The 21042-nt window shown below is 40.1% G+C and overlaps 1 protein-coding gene across 1 annotated transcript in view; it reads left to right on the top strand.

Moving 5' to 3' along the window:
• The window catches only part of PRKDC (protein kinase, DNA-activated, catalytic subunit), a 2064551-nt gene that overhangs the window by 524676 nt on the left and 1518833 nt on the right, over positions 1-21042 (top strand). Inside the window, 1 exon segment of the mRNA XM_053715028.1 lies at positions 4085-4244. Coding sequence (XP_053571003.1) covers positions 4085-4244 — 160 coding nt within the window.

Below are 21042 nucleotides of genomic sequence, written 5' to 3'. Positions count from 1 at the left end.
TGGCACCTTACTTAGATGACATCCTAATCCAAGCGTCGTCCCTTTCCAGATCAAGGGCTCATACAGACATTGTATTAGCTTTTCTCAGGTCTCACGGGTGGAAGGTGAACGTAGAAAAGAGTTCCCTGTCCCCGTCTACAAGGGTTCCCTTTCTGGGAACAATAATAGATTCTGTAGAAATGAAGATTTTTCTGACAGAGGTCAGAAAATGAAAACTTCTAAACGCTTGTCAAGTTCTTCAATCTATTCCTCAGCCTTCCATAGCTCAGTGCATGGAGGTAATAGGACTAATGATTGCAGCAATGGACGTGGTTCCTTTTGCTCGAATTCATCTAAGACCATTGCAACTGTGCATGCTCAAACAGTGGAATGGGGATTATGCAGACTTGTCTCCCCAGATTCAAGTAGACCAGGTAACCAGAGACTCACTCCGCTGGTGGTTGACTCAGGATCACCTGTCTCAGGGAATGAGTTTCCGCAGACCAGAGTGGGTCATCGTCACGACCGACGCCAGTCTCTTAGGCTGGGGCGCGGTCTGGGACTCCCTGAAAGCTCAGGGTCTATGGTCTCGGGAAGAGTCCCTTCTCCCGATAAACATTTTGGAACTGAGAGCGATATTCAATGCGCTCCTGGCCTGGCCTCACCTAGCGAAGGCCAGATTCATAAGATTTCAGTCGGACAACATGACGACTGTAGCGTACATCAATCATCAGGGGGGAACAAAGAGTTCCTTGGCGATGACAGAGGTATCCAAGATCATCAGATGGGCGGAGGATCACTCCTGCCAACTATCTGCAATCCACATCCCAGGGGTAGACAACTGGGAGGTGGATTATTTGAGTCGTCAGACTTTCCATCCGGGGGAGTGGGAACTCCATCCGGAGGTCTTTGCCCAGTTAACTCAACTATGGGGCACTCCAGATATGGATCTAATGGCGTCTCGTCAGAACTTCAAAGTTCCTCGATACGGGTCCAGATCCAGGGATCCCAGGGCGACACTGGTGGATGCATTAGTGGCGCCTTGGTCGTTCAATCTAGCTTATGTGTTTCCACCGTTCCCTCTCCTTCCCAGGCTGGTAGCCAGGATCAAACAGGAGAAGGCCTCGGTGATCCTAATAGCTCCTGCGTGGCCACGCAGGACTTGGTATGCAGACCTGGTGAATATGTCATCGGCTCCACCATGGAAGCTACCTTTGAGACAGGATCTTCTAGTACAAGGTCCATTCGAACATCCAAATCTAGTCTCTCTGCAACTGACTGCTTGGAAATTGAACGCTTTATTCTATCTAAGCGTGGGTTTTCAGATTCAGTTATAGATACTCTGGTTCAAGCCAGAAAGCCTGTGACTAGGAAGATTTACCATAAGATATGGCACAAATATATCCGTTGGTGCGAATCCAACGGTTTTTCTTGGAGTAAAATCAAAATCCCTAGGATTCTTTCTTTTCTTCAAGAGGGTTTGGAGAAAGGTCTGTCAGCTAGTTCTCTAAAGGGACAGATATCTGCTCTGTCTGTCTTGTTGCACAAACATCTGGTAGCCGTGCCAGATGTACAAGCGTTTGTACAGGCGTTAGTCAGAATCAAGCCTGTTTACAGACCTATGACTCCTCCATGGAGTCTAAACTTAGTTCTTTCAGTTCTTCAAGGGGTTCCGTTTGAACTTTTGCATTCCATAGATATTAAGTTACTATCTTGGAAAGTTCTGTTTTTAGTTGCTATTTCTTCTGCTAGAAGAGTTTCTGAATTATCTGCTTTGCAGTGTACTTCTCCCTATCTGGTATTTCATGCAGATAAGGTAGTTTTACGTACCAAACCTGGTTTTCTTCCAAAAGTAGTTTCCAACAGGAATATTAACCAGGAAATAGTTGTTCCTTCCCTATGTCCGAATCCAGTTTAAAAGAAGGAACGTTTGTTACACAACCTAGATGTGGTCCGTGCTTTAAAATTCTATTTAGAAGCAACAAAGGATTTCAGACAAACATCATCTTTGTTTGTCGTTTATTCTGGTAAGAGGAGAGGGCAGAAAGCTACTGCTACCTCTCTTTCTTTTTGGCTGAAAAGCATCATCCGATTGGCTTATGAGACTGCCGGACGGCAGCCTCCTGAACGAATTACAGCTCACTCTACTAGAGCTGTGGCTTCCACATGGGCCTTCAAGAACGAGGCTTCTGTTGATCAGATCTGTAAGGCAGCGACTTGGTCTTCTCTGCATACTTTTACCAAATTTTACAAATTCGATACTTATGCTTCTTCGGAGGCTGTTTTTGGGAGAAAGGTTTTGCAAGCCGTGGTGCCTTCTGTTTAGGTAACCTGACTTGCTCCCTCCCTTCATCCGTGTCCTTAAGCTTTGGTATTGGTTCCCACAAGTAAGGATGAAGCCGTGGACCGGACACACCAATGTAGGAGAAAACAGAATTTATGTTTACCTGATAAATTTCTTTCTCCTACGGTGTGTCCGGTCCACGGCCCGCCCTGTCTTTTAGTCAGGTTTGAAAATTTTTTATTCCATACACTACAGTCACCACGGCACCCTATAGTTTCTCCTTTTTCTCCTAACCGTCGGTCGAATGACTGGGGGGCGGAGCCAGAGGGGGGACTATATGGACAGCTCTTGCTGTGTGCTCTCTTTGCCATTTCCTGTAGGGGAAGAGAATATCCCACAAGTAAGGATGAAGCCGTGGACCGGACACACCGTAGGAGAAAGAAATTTATCAGGTAAACATAAATTCAGTTTTTTCCTCCATGGATCCTTAAATCTGTTTCTCAAAGTTATACAACATCCTCCGTTTGAGCCAATACATTTATTGGACATCAAGACTTTATCCTGGAAGGTTCTGTTTTTGATAGCCATACCTTAAGCGAGAAGAGTTTGTAAATCATCAGCTCTTTCTTGTGATCCTTATTTGGGTTTGTGTCTGTTGCTAAAAACCAAAGGTAGTCTTGGCTGAAAGCATTAATTAAAAAAACATTGTTTCTTAGTTGTTTCCTAATTCAGGTTCCTCGAAGGAGAGACTTCTACGTAATTTGAATGTAGTCAGGGCATTGAAGTTTTATTTACAGGTTAAATAAAATCTTTCTGTCTGTTTTGTATTCTGAAAAGTGTAAAGGCCAGAAGGCTACTTTAGTGTCCTTAGCCTTTTAGTTGAGGAAATTGATTAATAAAGTTTACTTGGAGGCAGGTCAGCAACCGCCTACCTGAATTACTGCTCATTCTACCCATTCAGTTTCTACTTTCTGGGCCTTCAAGATTGAGGCTTCTGTTGAACAAATATGCAAGGCTGCTGCTTGGTCGTCCCTGCATACTTTCACCAAATTCTATAATTTTGACATTTTTGTCTCGGCAGAAGCAGCATTTGGAAGGAACGTCTTCAGGCGGTGATCCCTGGTAAATAGGGGCCTGACTTTTTTTTTTTTTTTGGCCTCCCAAAATGTTCATGGGCTCCACAGCTTGGGTATTGGTTCCCAATAGTAAGGTCTCACTACCATTAGAAGGAAAACAAAATGTATTCTTAGCTGATAAAGTTATTTCTTTCTTGGTAATGAGAGTCTACTTGTGGCAGCTGACTACTTTCTTTCTTACTTCTTTCCTTTCCACGGCTATACGTATCACTGGGAGGGAAATGAAAGTAGCAAGGATGCTTAAAACTCTGGTGTTGGATGTCGTTGCCTCCTTCTGGTGGCCAGGTGATGTAATCCCAAGAGTAAGCTGTCATGGACTCTCACTACCAAGAAAGAAATTTATCTGGTAAGAATACATTTTTCTCTTAATGTTCTTAATTGTCTGTTCTTGAAATAAACCAATCATTAAAGTTTGGGGTATATGTAAGGGTGGGATCCCCCCATGTAAGGGTGGGATCCACCCCCAGACTTCTGATCTACCTACTTCAAAGAGGTCAGAATTGATCTACATGCCAGCACTGATATGGTTCTTTTTTGAGTGTGAAGAAATTGATTTATCTGTAAATATAAATCTGGTTTTCTGGTTAGTAGTTTTAATTACTTTCATCTCTTTTGATAAAGTTTACTACTGTATGTAAGATATATCATATGACATTCATGTTGTGATTTCTCCCTTTTATTTTAGACTGCTTTTAAGCTGGGATTGAGTTGCCCATCTCTTGCTGATGCTGGCCTAGATGCTCTTGAGGACTGGTCTACTCATATACCATTTCACATTATGCAACCTTATTATAAGGACGTCCTTCCATCGCTAGATGGTTATTTAACAAACTTTTCATCTACAGGTAAGAAAATGGTTCAACTTTTAGTAAATTGTTCACTTATTTAAGCTGTGAATTTATAATTTCTTTAATTAGATGGTGACAGCCCTCAAGGACATCACATGTAGAATTATATGTATCTGTTCACCAGAAGCAGGCATAAACCCCTAGATTCCAGAGCTTTTGTTCCATTCCATACTCACAGCTTTCCCGCACTGCACTTAATTACTTTTCTGCCTCTAGAAGGGGAATTCTGAAATGCTTCTGACTATTCGTCATTGAAAGGGTAAGTTAACTGATCTGAGATCTCCCCCCCCCCCCAATGACGAAACGAGAAAGTAAGAATCGTCTTCCAGTGGGAAATGTCACAGTCCCCTCCATATGAAATGCTGATTTACTTGCTTATCCCCTTTTTTTACAGTGTGTGTCACGTAAGTAGAAATGTTACCTTCCATGGCCCAACAGCTATTAAGTTGAACATCAACTTAGTGGTCACATAGCCTGGGGAGATTTGTCTTTTGTTGCTTTAAGAATTGCGCAACCAGCACTCTAAGTCTGCACAAGAACCATTAGTGCAGTCTGCCTTACCTCATTTGCACTGTTTTATCTGTAATGATCATAGTTAGTGCCAAGTGGGAGGTAAGGAGTGTGGCCGTTGAGATCGGCCCAGTGGGGGAGGGAGGAAGGGACAGGGTTCCCTATACTACAGAAAGAGTTTCATGAAGGGAGAGGGAGGGATGGCTCCCTACACTACAGAAAATTGTTTGGAGGGGGGACCTATGCTACAGAAAAATAAAATCTTGGAGAGGGGAAAATGAGGGAGGCTACTACACTACAGAAAAATAAATACAATTTATTATAAAATATAATAAAAATAAATATTTTTTTACTGGCAGACTGGCTGCCATTAATAAATATGGTGGTGAGTAGTGGGGAGGGTAAGAGAGCTGTTGGGGGGGGGTCATTGAGGTAGGAGGGTGAGGAAGGACACCTACACTCCAGAAATAAATATATACTTTTTAAAAAGCCCTAAACTGTATAGTAACTATGTCTGCCAGTACCTAAAATGGTGGTGACAAGTAAGGTGGGAGGGAAGATAACTGTTTGGGAGGGATCAGGAGGTGGAACTGATTAACCCTTTCACTTCTAGGAATTAGAAGCAGCCTTCTAATTGCCAAAACCAATGGCAAAGTCATGCATGTCTGCTATTTCTGAATAAAGGGGATCCCAGAGAAGCTTTTAAAACCATGTGTCTTATGACTGCAGTAGTTGTGTGTAAATAATTTCAGTGAGAAACCTAAAGTTTAATATCATTGTATTTGGCGGCCAAATAGTGGCCTCAAATATACCAAAATGGGTTTAGATTAATACCTTGGGTTATCTACTGTGTCTGTTTAAACAAAGTAATAGCAAAAATGCTAGAAATTTTCCGTTACTTTGGGCACATTTTTCTCTTTAATTCCCAGTAGCGAATGGATTAAAAGGATACATTTCTGCCTCATCTGTTCTGTATAGTAAGAAAATAGCTAAGATTTTTTTTATGTTCAGACCTTTGTGCAGGATCTGGTTAAAATAAGCCTTTCTCCTACATTGGTGTATCCGGTCCACGGCTTCATCCTTACTTGTGGGATATTCTCAATCCCTACAGGAAGTGGCAAAGAGAGCACACAGCAGAGCTGTCCATATAGCTCCCCTCAGGCTCCGCCCCCCCAGTCATTCTCTTTGCCGCTCTAACTAGTAGCATCTCCACGGGGGTGGTAAAGAGTATGTGGTGTTAGTTGTAGTTTTTTATTTCTTCTATCAAGAGTTTGTTATTTTAAAATAGTGCCGGCTTATACTATTTACTCTGCAGCAGAAAGTGATGAAGATTTCTGCTGGGAGGAATATGATTTTAGCACCAGTAACTAAAATCCATTGCTGTTCCCACGCAGGACTGTTGAAACCAGAGAACTTCAGTTGGGGGGAACAGTTTGCAGGCTTAACTGCTTCAGGTATGATCAGTCATTTTTCTAACAAGACCAAGTAATGCTAGAAGACTGTCAGAAATCCCCTCTGGGATAGGTAAGCCATTTTTCTTAGACTCTGTATAAAATTATGGCTTATATTAAGGGCTCTATGCTGGTTGACACTATTGTGGGCTAAACACTTATGGGGTTTAGTATTTAGTAGAGGGAGGAGGCCTCATTTTCGCGCCTCAATTGCGCAGTTGTTTTTCACTAGGCAGTTCATGCAGCTTCACGTGGGGAGTCCATAGGCATCAGAAAGGACTTCAAAGAGGCTTATTTCCTACTTAAATAATCCCTAAGGAAGGTAAAGGCCACAGTAGAGACTGTGGCATGGGACTGTAGTGTTTTTAACCGGTTAACTTCTGTTATTAGCTCCGGTTTGGGCATTAAGGGGTTAATTGGTTTGAAAATTTGTGTGCAATCTTCTCAAAGACACTGTGGTGAAAATTTCATTAAAATCAGATGTTTATTTGATGGTTTTTTGATGTTTCAGTAATAAAGTGTGCACTTTTATTATTTAAAGAGACAGTAACGTTTTTGTCAAAAATAATTTTTATTGCATTGAAGTTCTGTCTAAGTCTGTCAAACATGTCTGACCCTTCAGATAGCCTATGTTCTGTATGTTTAAAGGCCAAGGTGGTTCCCCCATTAAATTTATGTGTGAAGTGTGCCATAGCGTCCAAACAGCTTAAGGACCGTACAATCACGCTTAAAGATGTAGCCCAAGATGATTCTTTAGCTGAAGGTAGTGAGGATAGCCCGCTATCCCCTCCTTCTGTGTCAACACCAGCTATGCCCGCGCAAGCGATGCCCAGTACATCTAGCGCTCCAATTGCTATTACTATGCAGCAGTTAGCAGCAGTAATGGATAATTCTCTCGCAGCATTTTTATCCAAACTGCCAGCTTTTCCAAGGAAGCGTGATTGCTCAGTTTTAAATACAGAAAATGAGCAAGCAGACGCAGAGGATAACTTATCTGTAGTGCCCTCACATCAATCTGACTTGGCGGTGAGGGAGGGCCTGTCTGAGGGAGAAATTTCTGACACAGGAAAAATTTCTCAGCAGGCAGAGCCTGATACCATAGCATTTAAATTTAAGCTAGAACACCTCCACGCCCTACTTAAGGAGGTCCTAGCTACACTTGATGATTGTGACCCCTTGGTGGTCCCAGAAAAATTGTGTAAAATGGATAAATTCTTAGAGGTCCCAGTACACACTGATGCGTTTCCGATACCTAAGAGGGTGGCGGATATAGTGAATAAGGAGTGGGAGAAGCCAGGTGTACCTTTTGTTCCCCCTCCTATATTTAAGAAAATGTTCCCCATTGTTGATCCCAGAAGGGACACGTGGCAGACGGTCCCTAAGGTAGAGGGGGCAGTTTCAACGCTAGCTAAGCGCACAACTATACCAATAGAAGACAGTTGCGCTTTCAAAGATCCTATGGATAAAAAATTAGAAGGTTTACTTAAGAAAATTTTTGTTCAACAAGGTTTTCTTCTTCAACCAATTTCTTGCATTATTCCTGTAACCACTGCAGCTGCTTTTTCGTTTGAGGAACTAGAAAACTCGCTCCAGAAGGAGACTTCTTATGATGAAGTCATGGACAGAATTCGCGCCCTGAAGTTGGCTAATTCTTTCATTACAGATGCCACTTTGAAGTTAGCTAAATTAGCAGCGAAAAATTCTGGTTTCGCAATCGTGGCGCGCAGAAAGCTTTGGCTAAAATCTTGGTCGGCGGATGTGTCGTCCAAAACAAAATTGCTTAATATTCCTTTCAAGGGTAAGACCCTATTCGGGCCAGAGTTGAAAGAAATTATTTCAGATATCACTGGGGGAAAGGGCCATGCTCTTTCACAGGATAGACCTTTCAAAGCTAAAAATAAGTCTAATTTTCGTTCCTTTCGCAATTTCAGGAACGGACCGGCTTCTACCTCTACAGCCACTAGGCAAGAGGGTAACGCATCCCAGCCCAAACCAGCATGGAAACCATTGCAAGGCTGGAACAAGGGTAAACAGGCCAAGAAGCCTGCTGCTGCTACCAAGACAGCATGAAGGGGTAGCCCCCGATCCGGGACCGGATCTAGTAGGGGGCAGACTTTCTCTCTTTGCTCAGGCTTGGGCAAGAGATGTTCCGGACCCCTGGGCTCTAGAAATTGTCTCTCAGGGGTATCTTCTAGAATTCAAGGACCTTCCTCCAAAGGGAAGGTTCCACATGTCTCGCTTGTCTTTAGACCAGATAAAGAGACAGGCATTCTTACATTGCGTAGAAGACCTTTTAAAAATGGGAGTGATACACCCAGTTCCAACAGCAGAACAAGGACTGGGTTTTTACTCAAACCTGTTTGTAGTTCCCAAAAAGGAAGGAACTTTCAGGCCAATTCTGGATTTAAAAATCCTAAACAAATTCCTCAGAGTTCCATCATTCAAAATGGAAACCATTCGGACAATCTTACCAATGATCCAGGAGGGTCAATATATGACTACCGTGGACTTAAAGGATCCGTACCTGCATATTCCTATCCACAAAGATCACCATCAGTTTTTAAGGTTCGCCTTTCTGGACAAACATTACCAGTTCGTGGCTCTTCCCTTTGGATTGGCCACTGCCCCCAGAATTTTCACAAAGGTGCTAGGGTCCCTTCTAGCGGTGCTAAGGCCAAGGGGCATTGCAGTAGCACCTTACCTAGACGACATTTAATACAAGCGTCGTCCTTTCACAAAGCAAAGGCTCATACGGACATTGTTCTAGCCTTTCTAAGGTCTCACGGATGGAAGGTGAACATAGAAAAGAGTTGCCTGTCTCCGTTCACAAGGGTTCACTTCCTGGGAACAATAATAGACTTGTTAGAAATGAAGATCTTTCTGACGGAGGTCAGGAAGTTAAAACTTTTAAACACTTGTCGAGTTCTTCAAGCCATTCCTCAACCCTCCATAGCTCAGTGCATGGAGGTAATAGGACTAATGGTGGCGGCAATGGACGTGGTTCCCTTTGCTCGAATTCATTTAAGACCACTGCAACTGTGCATGCTCAAACAGTGGAATGGGGATTATGCAGATTTGTCTCCCCAGATACAAATGGACCAGAAAACCAGAGAGTCACTCCTCTGGTGGTTGTCTCAGGATCACCTGTCTCAGGGAATGAGTTTCCGCAGACCGGAGTGGATCATTGTCACGACCGACGCCAGCCTCTTAGGCTGGGGTGCGGTCCGGGAGTCCCTGAAAGCTCAGGGTCTTTGGTCTTGGGAAGAATCTCTTCTCCCGATAAACATTTTGGAATTGAGAGCGATATTCAATGCGCTCCAGGCATGGCCTCAACTAGCGGAGGCCAAATTCATCAGATTTCAGTCGGACAACATGACAACTGTAGCGTACATCAATCATCAGGGAGGAACAAAGAGTTCCCTGGCGATGAGGGAGGTATCCAAGATCATCAATTGGGCAGAGGATCACTCCTGCCATCTATCAGCAATTCACATCCCGGGAGTGGACAACTGGGAGGCGGATTATCTGAGTCGTCAGACTTTTCATCCGGGGGAGTGGGAACTTCACCCGGAGGTTTTTGCCCAGTTAACTCAACTATGGGGCCTTCCAGATCTGGATCTGATGGCGTCACGTCAGAACTCCAAAGTTCCACGTTACGGGTCCAGGTCCAGGGATCCCAAGGCGACATTGGTAGATGCTTTAGTGGCGCCTTGGTCGTTCAATCTAGCTTATGTCTTTCCACCGTTTCCTCTTCTCCCCCGGCTGGTAACCAGGATCAAACAGGAGAAGGCTTCGGTAATTCTAATAGCTCCTGCGTGGCCACGCAGGACTTGGTATGCAGACCTGGTGAATATGTCATCGGTTCCACCATGGAAGCTACCTTTGAGGCAGGACCTTCTAATCCAAGGTCCATTCCAACATCCAAACCTAGTTTCTTTGCAACTGACTGCTTGGAGATTGAACCCTTAATTCTAGCTAAGCGTGGGTTCTCTGAATCAGTTATAGATACTCTGATCCAGGCTAGAAAGCCTGTTACTAGGAAAATTTACCATAAGATATGGCGGAAATATCTTTGTTGGTGCGAATCCAAGGGTTACTCGTGGAGTAAGATTAGGATTCCAAGGATTCTATCTTTTCTCCAAGAAGGATTGGAGAAAGGTCTGTCAGCTAGTTCCCTAAAAGGACAGATATCTGCTCTGTCTGTCTTGTTGCACAAGCGTCTGGCAGCCGTGCCAGATGTTCAGGCGTTCGTACAGGCTTTAATCAGAATCAAGCCTGTCTACAGACCTGTGGCTCCTCCATGGAGTCTAAATTTAGTGCTTTCAGTTCTTCAAGGGGTTCCGTTTGAACCTCTACATTCCATAGATATTAAGTTACTATCTTGGAAAGTTTTGTTTTTGGTTGCTATTTCTTCTGCTAGAAGAGTTTCTGAATTGTCTGCTTTGCAGTGTAATTCACCCTATCTGGTGTTTCATACAGATAAGGTTGTTTTACGTACCAAGCCTGGTTTTCTTCCAAAAGTGGTTTCCAATAAGAATATTAACCAGGAAATAGTTGTTCCTTCTCTGTGTCCTAATCCAGTTTCTAACAAGGAACGTCTGTTACACAATCTTGATGTGGTTCGTGCTTTGAAGTTTTATCTAAAAGCAACTAAAGACTTCAGGCAAACATCGTCCCTGTTTGTCGTCTATTCTGGCAAGAGGAGAGGTCAAAAGGCGACTGCGACCTCTCTATCTTTCTGGCTGAAAAGCATCATCCGGTTGGCCTATGAGATTGCTGGAAGGCAGCCTCCTGAACGAATTACAGCTCACTCTACTAGAGCTGTGGCTTCCACATGGGCTTTCAAGAATGAGGCTTCTGTTGAACAGATCTGTAAGGCAGCGACTTGGTCTTCACTGCATACATTTGCCAAATTTTACAAATTCGATACTTTTGCTTCTTCTGAGGCTATTTTTGGGAGAAAGGTTTTGCAAGCAGTGGTGCCTTCCGTTTAGGTTACCTGACTTGTTCCCTCCCTTCATCCGTGTCCTAAAGCTTTGGTATTGGTTCCCACAAGTAAGGATGAAGCCGTGGACCGGATACACCAATGTAGGAGAAAACAGAATTTATGTTTACCTGATAAATTTCTTTCTCCTACGGTGTATCCGGTCCACGGCCCACCCTGGCATTTGGTCAGGTTTAAATTTTATTTTTTGTAAACTACAGTCACCACTGCACCCTATGGTTCTCCTTTTTCTCCTAACCGTCGGTCGAATGACTGGGGGGGCGGAGCCTGAGGGGAGCTATATGGACAGCTCTGCTGTGTGCTCTCTTTGCCACTTCCTGTAGCGATTGAGAATATCCCACAAGTAAGGATGAAGCCGTGGACCGGAGACACCGTAGGAGAAAGAAATTTATCAGGTAAACATAAATTCTGTTTTTTTCATCTAGTTACTTCTCCTTGGAGTCTTAATCTGGTTTTGAAAATTACTTCAAGCCCGTCTGTTTGAACCCATGCATTGGTTGGATCTTCAGCTCTTGTCTTAGAAATTACTTTTCCTTTTAGCAATTTTTTTTAGTTAGAAGGTTATCTGAGCTTCATGCTCTGTCGTGCAAAGCTCCTTTGTTGATTTTCCTTTAAGATAAGGCTGTGCCATGGACTAGTTATTATTTCTTCTTCAGGTTGTATTTACAGGCACAATTAATCAAGAAATTGTGGTCTCTTCTTTGTACTCTGCTCCTACGTATTTAACGCAACAACTTCACAGTCTTAATGTTGTTAGGGCTCTTAAATTGTGGAATCTACAAAGTCATTTAGGCTTTCTTCTTTCTTGTTTTTCAATTTCTCTGTACTTTGCAATAGAAATGAGGTTACTGCAGTTACTTTGGCTGCCTGGATTAAGGCCTTAGCCCATAAAGCATACTTGGTTGCAGGGAAGACTCCTGAGCATATTACTGCTCATTCCACTAGAGTAGATTCCACTTCTTGGGCCTTTCATAGTACAGGCCTCCAGTAATGAAGCTTCATATCTCTTATGTTCAAGAGTTTTTAGTTTTCCTTTATTTAACGCATGTGACTTCATGAAATTTGCTTTGGTGCTGACCCTAATGTTCTCAATAATTCCTTAAAACATATTTTATTAAAGAAAATTAAATTGATATCTTCATATTCAAAATAATTACTTGTTAAATCCCTCCATCATTTTGTTTTTATCTAAATTCTGATATTTTCATTTGGCAGCAGTTGAGTATTGCTCGCTTTACCTATATAGGTCTTAAACTTTACATGATTTGTTTCATTTCCAGTCTTTATTGAGAAACAAATGGAAAAGTACAAAGCAAAAGAGTACAGACACAGAACAAGCAATTACCCAATGAAATAAAAAAAATGGAGAAGCAATACATTGTGTGTTTCCATCTTAATGGGAGGAGAGTCCACTGCGTCATTCATTACTTGTGGGAAATAAGAACCTGGCCACCAGGAGGAGGCAAAGACACCCCAGCCAAAGGATTAAATGCCTTCCCCAGTCCCCTCATCCCCCAGTCATTCTTTGCCTTTCGTCAAAGGAGGTTGGCAGAGAAGTTGTCATAAGATTCAGAGTAGTCTCTTATGGAGGGTAGTACTCTTCGAAATGGGACTGGAGTTTTAAGTAATCCGGTCAGCCTCTCAGTGAGAGCATGGATGCAAATTAGAGTCCGGAGATGCAGGGAGTGTCGTCTCTGTGAAACCATCCCGACTCATGTTAACAGCTCCTTGGCAATTAGACTACTTGACGACTAATTGACGAGTTTCGCTGCTTGCCTTTATTCACTCGTGTGTTAGGTACAGGCGCTACTCACTTAGAGTGGTTGGGGGATTCCTCCAGACGGTTTATTAAATAAATACTATTCTAAGCAAGCACTAAATATACTTCAGACACTAGATATACTAGGCATAAAGTTTTAAACATATAAGTACTAGATATACTTAAAGGGACATGAAACCCACATTTTTTTCTTTCATGATTTAAAAAGAGAATGCCATTTTAAACATCTTTCTAATTTACTTCTATTATCTAATTTGCTTTATTCTCTTGATATTCTTTGCTGAAAAGCATATCTAGATATGCTCAGTAGCTGCTGATTGGTTGCTGCACATAGAAGCCTCGTGTGATTGGCTCACCCATGTGCATTGCCTTTTTCTTTAACTAAGGATATCTAAAAAAAATGAAGCAAAATAAATAATAGAAGTAAATTGTAATGTTGTTTAAATTTGTATTCTCTTTCTGAATCATGAAAGAAAGATTTTGGGTTTAGTGGCCCTTTAACACTGCATGTATTATGCAGATTATTATAAACAGGAGTAGCCAGAAAAATTGAATATTTTTACTTAAAATAAAGTTAATAATCAAAAATGATAGGTATATAAATGTATTATTCTGTTAAATACATTATACATAATAATTGTGTCGACACATTTACATAAAACCTTTTAAAATGGACGTCCAATTTCTCTAAAAAAAATATAGTCACTGAGTTAGTGTTAAAAGTAATGGACAACTTGTGTCTGCTGTGAATACTTTGTGCTACAACACTCATAGGTGTGATTCATTCAGTTGTGTCCAGCGGTACTTATTGGATATCAAAAAAAGTTTTTTGGCATCAGGTATGGCCTCTGTCGAGTTGCCTCCTAGCCGTTGGCTTACCTTTAGTGTGACCGAGATAACGGCTACTCTGTTTAAGATCTAGCTTCTTTGTGTGCGGTCTTTATGGGCGTGGTTATCTTGTCGCGTCACTTGTCGATTTGGCTGTGATCTCCGTTGGTATTTTTTATCCTCTTTAGGTATTTTGTTTATCCTTGGGGTTTATTTCTTGCCGTTTTTTTGTTTTTCCTTCTTGATGTTTTATCCGCTTTTTTTGGCAATACTTAATCTGCGCTCCTTGGCTGTATTTCAATGTAAAAATTAATTTTCCGTTACTTCCTTTATTTGCCGCTTGTCTATTGTTGGTGGATGGCTGTATGAGTAACCTCACGCTCTTATTTCAGCGCAGTTATGATTCCACAATTTAGTTGAATAGTCTCTGCCTTTATTTTGTGCAGGTTTTTGAGAGAGATCCTCTGTTTTCACGCAATCCTCTGATTCCTAGCAGTCTTTTCACAGTTGTGCCGGTGATCGGCAGTATGCTTTCTTTAAGGAATCTTCTTCTTTGCACGGTTGCACAATGTATAGTTGTAATGTACTGTGTCTTTATATCTTTAATCCAAGTGGGTATATTCTTAATGTTGGTGGTTATCCTCTATTTTAAGCAACGTCTCAGTATCACATCAACCAGTTTCGCCCTATGCAAGGGCTTTTTCAAGATGCGTTTAGTGTGGCTCTGATCCTTCCTTTATAGGCCTTCCTCTCCTCCTATTGGTTAAACGTTCCAAAGAGGGAGGAGCTAAATCTTGTCATTAGTTGTCAGTTAAACAGATATCTATGCAGTATTCAATTCAATGTACTTGTTTATTAATTAATTATACAAAGTGCTTGCTTATTAGTTATACATAAAGGGGGTAATATCTCATTCGGAATTTAGGCCAAAGGGGTGTAGTGTCTTCATTTTGTATATTAATTCTGCTTCTGTTCTTAAAAGTTTATTTTCAAAGCCCCCCCCCCCCCCCTCCAATTCGGTTTAACTTTAACTACTCCCCAAAAAGTTAAGTCTTTTAATCTGTTGTTATGAACTTCTGAGAAGTGTTTATAAAGTTGTGTGTCTTTATTGCCCTTTTCTATGATGCACAAATGTTCTCGAATGCGTTCTCTGAGGGTTCTCGTTGTTTCACCTAAGTATTGCTTTTTTGCAGCTGCATTCTATTATGTAGACTACCCCCATGTCAGTGCATCTTATAGTGTCCTTGATTTCAAAAGTTTGCCCCGTTTGACTCAATGTAAAGTTTTTTACTTTTTTGCTGAAGTGGCAAGATTTACAACATAAACAGGGAAAGAAGTATTTTACTTCTTTACCTTCTAAATCTAATTGTCTGCTATTTTTGTTCGTGTTTTTAAACTCACTAGGGGCCAGTAGCATTTTTAAATTCTGGGATCTTTTATATATAAATGTAGGATTCATGGTTATCTTGTCTCCTATGATGGGGTCTTCTCTCACTAGATGCCAGTGTTTTTTTTACAATTCTTTCCATTTTCTTATGTTGCCCATTGTAGTGTGTAATAAAGGGGACTTTAATGTTCTGATCCTCTATACCATTCACTATACCATTCTTATCCTTTTCTTTGTTTTTATATGTGAGTAGATTATTTCGATCTACTCTTTTTACATTTGTATAAGCTTACTCTAAAAAATTTTCATCGTAACCTCTGTTATAAAATGTCTTTTTTAAGATATTTGCCTGTTCTTCATAGTCTAATATTTTTGAGCAGTTTTTTCTGACTCTTAGAAATTGGGACTTTGGGATGTTCTCCTTCCACCTTGTTAGGTGGCAACTATTGTATGTAATTGTTTGCATCAACTTTTTTTAAAAAGGTTTTTGTCTCAAAATTGGAATCTGTTATTTCTAGGTCTAAAAAGAAGATTTTCTTGTGAAAGTTAGACTTTTGTCATTGCTGTTCATTAAGAAAAAGAATTCTTGTAGGGATGTCTCGCTGCCCTTCCAGATGATTAGTATATCATCTATATACCGTTTGTACAATACCAAGCTACACAAACTTAAAAAAGCTGTTTCCCAGCTTCCCATAAACAGGTTCGCGTAGCTTGGTGCAAACCTGGTACCCATTGCCGTCCCTTTGGTTTAGACATATATCCTACCGTCAAAAGAGAACACATTATTTTTCAAAATAAATTTAATGCTCTCTATTAAGAAGTGTACTTGTTCTTTGGCTAGATCTTTATCTTCATTTAAATATTTACTGATAGCTTTTAATCCTAATGTATGTTCTATATTCGTATATAGTGAGGTCACGTCACAGGTAGCTAGTAGGAATTCACCTTCTATTTTTGTTTTCTCTAGATTTTGTAGGACTTCTGTAGAGTCTTTCAGAAAGGAAGCGAGTGTTTTCACATATTTTTGTTAATATCTATCTACGTATTGGGAGAGGTTTGAGGTAGGGTTGCACCAATACCATTTTTTTATGACTGAGTACAAGTACTGATACTTGTTTTCAAATACTCGCCGATACCAATTACCGATACTTTTTTTTTAATGTCATGTGACAGTTTACCAAGCACAATGCAGACTAATTATTTAAGATTCCTTATTTATAATTATAAAAGGCTGTAATTCAAAAGACATTATGAAATAATAAAACAGTTCACTGAACATATTTATAAATAAAAAATATTACAATAAAATATAACATTTAAAGGGGTGATGCAATTGGGTTGTAGGGCTGTTATATAACATCAATCTGACATTTGTATGGAGGTTCGACTCTAAGTTGAACAGTCTTTCACTTTCCACACTACTGCATGGTGCAGAAAGATATTTTTGGGCCATTTTAGCCAGAGCTGGAAATCTGTTTATTAACTGCCCAGTACTTCAGGGGTTTGTCTGAACGAGGTATAGTGATCTCTCCTACAATAATACAAATAACAGCAATTTGTATTGGCAGAACAGTAGTAAATAATTTTTAGTTTAGTCTCCACTTCAGTTTAAAATGAAATGGGAACATGCAGTTTGAAAAAATGCCACAAGATAGCATATGGGTAGGAAGTAGAGGTATCGGTTTAAGTATCGGTGCATTTGCACGAGTACAAGTACTCATGCAAATACTTGGTATCGGTACCGATACCGATACTAGTATCGGTATCGGTGCATCCCTAGTTTGAGGTTAGTGAGTTTATCCCTGATATAATGGGTCTCCCTGGTGGGGTTTTTTGGTCCTTGTGTATTTTAGGTAAGAAGTAAAAGATGGGTGTTCTGGTGAAGGTGGGATTCAAATATTCAAATTCTTTTTTGGTTAATATTCACTCACTTTTTGCTTCTTCTAGTTTCCTTTTTAGGATTATGTGGTCAGCTCTTGTGGGATCTCGTTTGAGTATTTTGTATGTGGTAGTGTCTCCTAATAGTCTGTTTGCTTCGTTTAGATAGTATTCTCTATCCATCACTACTACTCCTCCCCCTTTGTCTGCTGGTTTGATTATAATATCCTTGTTCTCTTAATCATTTTAATGAAATATATTCTTGTTTGGTTAAATTCATGTGTTGTTTATCGTTTGTATTGTATTGTATAAACAACACATGAATCTAACCAAACAAGAAAATATTTCATTAAAACGATTAAGAGAGAACAAGGATATTATGATCAAACCAGCAGACAAAGGGGGAGGAGTAGTAGTGATGGATAGAGAATACTATCTAAACTAAGCAAACAGACTATTAGGAGACACTACCACATACAAAATACTCAAATGAGATCCCACAAGAGCTGACCGCATAATCCTAAAAAGGAAACTAGAAGAAGCAAAAAGTGAGGGAATATTAACCAGAAAAGAATTTGAATATTTGAATCCCACCTTCCCTAGAACACCCATCTTTTACTTCTTACCTAAAATACACAAGGACCAAAAACCCCCACCAGGAAGACCCATTATATCAGGGATAAACTCACTAACCTCAAACCTCTCCCAATACGTAGATAGATATTTACAAAAATATGTGAAGACACTCCCTTCCTTTCTGAAAGACTGTACAGAAGTCCTCCAAAGTCTAGAGAAAACAAAAATAGAAGATGAATTCCTACTAGCTACCTGTGACGTGACCTCACTATATACGAATATAGAACACACATTAGGATTAAAAGCTATCAGTAAATATTTAAATGAAGATAAAGATCTAGCCAAAGAACAAGTACACTTCTTAATAGAGAGCATTAAATTTATTTTGGAAAATGTGTTCTCTTTTGACGGTAGGATATATGTCCAAACCAAAGGGACAGCAATGGGTACCAGGTTTGCACCAAGCTACGCGAACCTGCTTATGGGAAGCTGGGAAACAGCTTTTTTAAGTTCGTGTAGCTTGGTGAAAAACCTGGTATTGTACAAACGGTATATAGATGATATACTAATCATCTGGAAGGGCAGCGAGACATCCCTACAAGAATTCTTTTTCTTAATGAACAGCAATGACCAAGGTCTAACTTTCACCTATGAACTTAGTAACAAGAAAATCTCCTTTTTAGACCTAGAAATAGAAATAACAGACTCCAATTTTGAGACAAAAACCTTTTTCAAAAAAGTTGATGCAAACAATTATATACATGCCAATAGTTGCTACCTAACAAGGTGGAAGGAGAACATCCCAAAGTCCCAATTTCTTAGAGTCAGAAAAAACTGCTCAAAAATATTAGACTATGAAGAACAGGCACATATCTTAAAAAATAAATTTTATGACAGGTTACGATGAAAAAATTGTAGAGCAAGCTTATACAAATATAAAAGGAGTAGATAGAAATAATCTACTTACATACAAAAACAAAGAAAAGGATAAGAATGGTATAGTGAATGGTATAGAGGATCAGAACATTAAAGTCCCCTTTATTACACACTACAATGGGCAACATAAGAAAATGGAAAGAATTATAAAAAAAACACTGGCATCTAGTAAGAGAAGACCCCATCATAGGAGACAAGATAACTATGAATCCTACATTTATCTATAAAAGATCCTAGAATTTAAAAATGCTACTGGCCCCTAGTGAGTTTAAAAACATGAACAAAAATAGCAGACAATTAGATTTAGAAGGTAAAGAAGTAAAATACTTCTTTCCCTGTTTTTGTTGTAAATCTTGCCACTTCAGCAAAAAAGTAAAAAACTTTACATCGGGTCAAACGGGGCAAACTTTTGAAATCAAGGACACTATAAGATGCACTGACAGGGGGGTAGTCTACATAATAGAATGCAGCTGCAAAAAACAATACATAGGTGAAACAACCAGAACCCTCAGAGAACGCATTCGAGAACATTTGTGCATCATAGAAAAGGGCAATAAAGACACACAACTTTATAAACACTTCTCAGAAGTTCATAACAACAGATTAAAAGACAACTTTTTGGGGAGTAGTTAAAGTTAAACCGAATTGGAAGGGGGGGGCTTTGAAAATAAACTTTTAAGAACAGAAGCAGAATTAATATACAAAATGAAGACACTACACCCCCTTGGCCTAAACTCCGAATGAGATATTACCCCCTTTATGTATAACTAATAAGCAAGCACTTTGTATAATTAATTAATAAACAAATACATTGAATTGAATACTGCATTAGATATCTGTTTAACTGACAACTAATGACAAGATTTAGCTCCTCCCTCTTTGGAACGTTTAACCAATAGAAGGAGAGGAAGGCCTATAAAGAAAGGATCAGAGCCACACTAAACAAATCTTGAAAAAGCCCTTGCATAGGGCGAAACTGGTCGATGTGATACTGAGACGTTGCTTAAAACAGAGGATAACCACCAACATTAAGAATATACCCACTTGGATTAAAGATATAAAGACACAGTACATTACAACTGTACATTGTGCAACCGTGCAAAGAAGAAGATTCCTTAAAGAAAGCATACTGCCGATCACCGGCACAACTGTGAAAAGACTGCTAGGAATCAGAGGATTGTGTGAAAACAGAGGATCTCTCTTAAAAACCTGCACAAAAGAAAGGCAGAGACTATTCAACTAAATTGTGGAATCATAACTGCGCTGAAATAAGAGTGTGAGGTTACTCATACAGCCATCCACCAACAAGCGGCAAATAAAAGAAGTAACGGAAAAGTAATTTTTACTTTGAAATACAGCCAAGGAGCGCAGATCAAGTATTGCCAAAAAAAGCGGATAAAACATTGAGAAGGAAAAACAAAAAAAACGGCAAGAAATAAACCCCAAGGATAAACGAAATACCTAAAGAGGCTAAAAAATACCAACAGAGATCACAGCCGAATCGACAAGTGACGCGACGAGATAACCACACCCATAAAGACCGCACACAAAGAAGCTAGCTCTTAAACAGAGTAGCCGTTATCTCGGTCACACTATAAAGGTAAGCCAACGGCTAGGAGGCAACTCGACAGAGGCCATACCTGATGCCAAAAAACTTTTTTTGATATCCAATAAGTACCGCTGGACACAACTGAATGAATCACACCTATGAGTGTTGTAGCACAAAGTATTCACAGCAGACACAAGTTGTCCATTACTTTTAACACTAACTCAGTGACTATATTTTTTTAGAGAAATTGGACGTCCATTTTAAAAGGTTTTATGTAAATGTGTCGACACAATTATTATGTATAATGTATTTAACAGAATAATACATTTATATACCTATCATTTTTAATTATTAACTTTATTTTAAGTAAAAATATTCAATTTTTCTGGCTACTCCTGTTTATAATAATCTGCATAATACACGCAGTGTTAAGTATATCTAGTACTTATATGTTTAAAACTTTATGCCTAGTATATCTAGTGTCTGAAGTATATTTAGTGCTTGCTTAGAATAGTATTTATTTAATAAACTGCCTGGAGGAATCCCCCAGCCACTCTAAGTGAGTAGCGCCTGTACCTAACACACTTTTGCCGACATTTTTTTTTCTCTTGTATTGGGATTATTCTAGAGGGAATCCCCGGTACTAGGCAGAGGGGTGAGGACTCTAGCACCAGTCTAACACCATATCCAAATACCTACTTTATTCACTCAAGTCCATGTCAGGAGCGATGCTACTAACCTGTCACACTTGATGGGCCGTTTTCCTGTTCCATGGCATAGATTCTGGTAAGATCGTTTCATTTATACACACACGATAACGCAAGAAGACAGGGTCACAGTGTGTCTCCTTTTATCTGTATAGAATCAAGGGTTACTATCCCTGGAAAGGGGATGA

The sequence above is a fragment of the Bombina bombina genome, chromosome 5 (assembly GCF_027579735.1).
Source record: "Bombina bombina isolate aBomBom1 chromosome 5, aBomBom1.pri, whole genome shotgun sequence".
Lineage (NCBI taxonomy): Eukaryota > Metazoa > Chordata > Amphibia > Anura > Bombinatoridae > Bombina > Bombina bombina.
The sequence above is the reverse complement of the archived record's forward strand: the minus strand, read 5'-3'. Positions and strand labels throughout refer to the sequence as shown.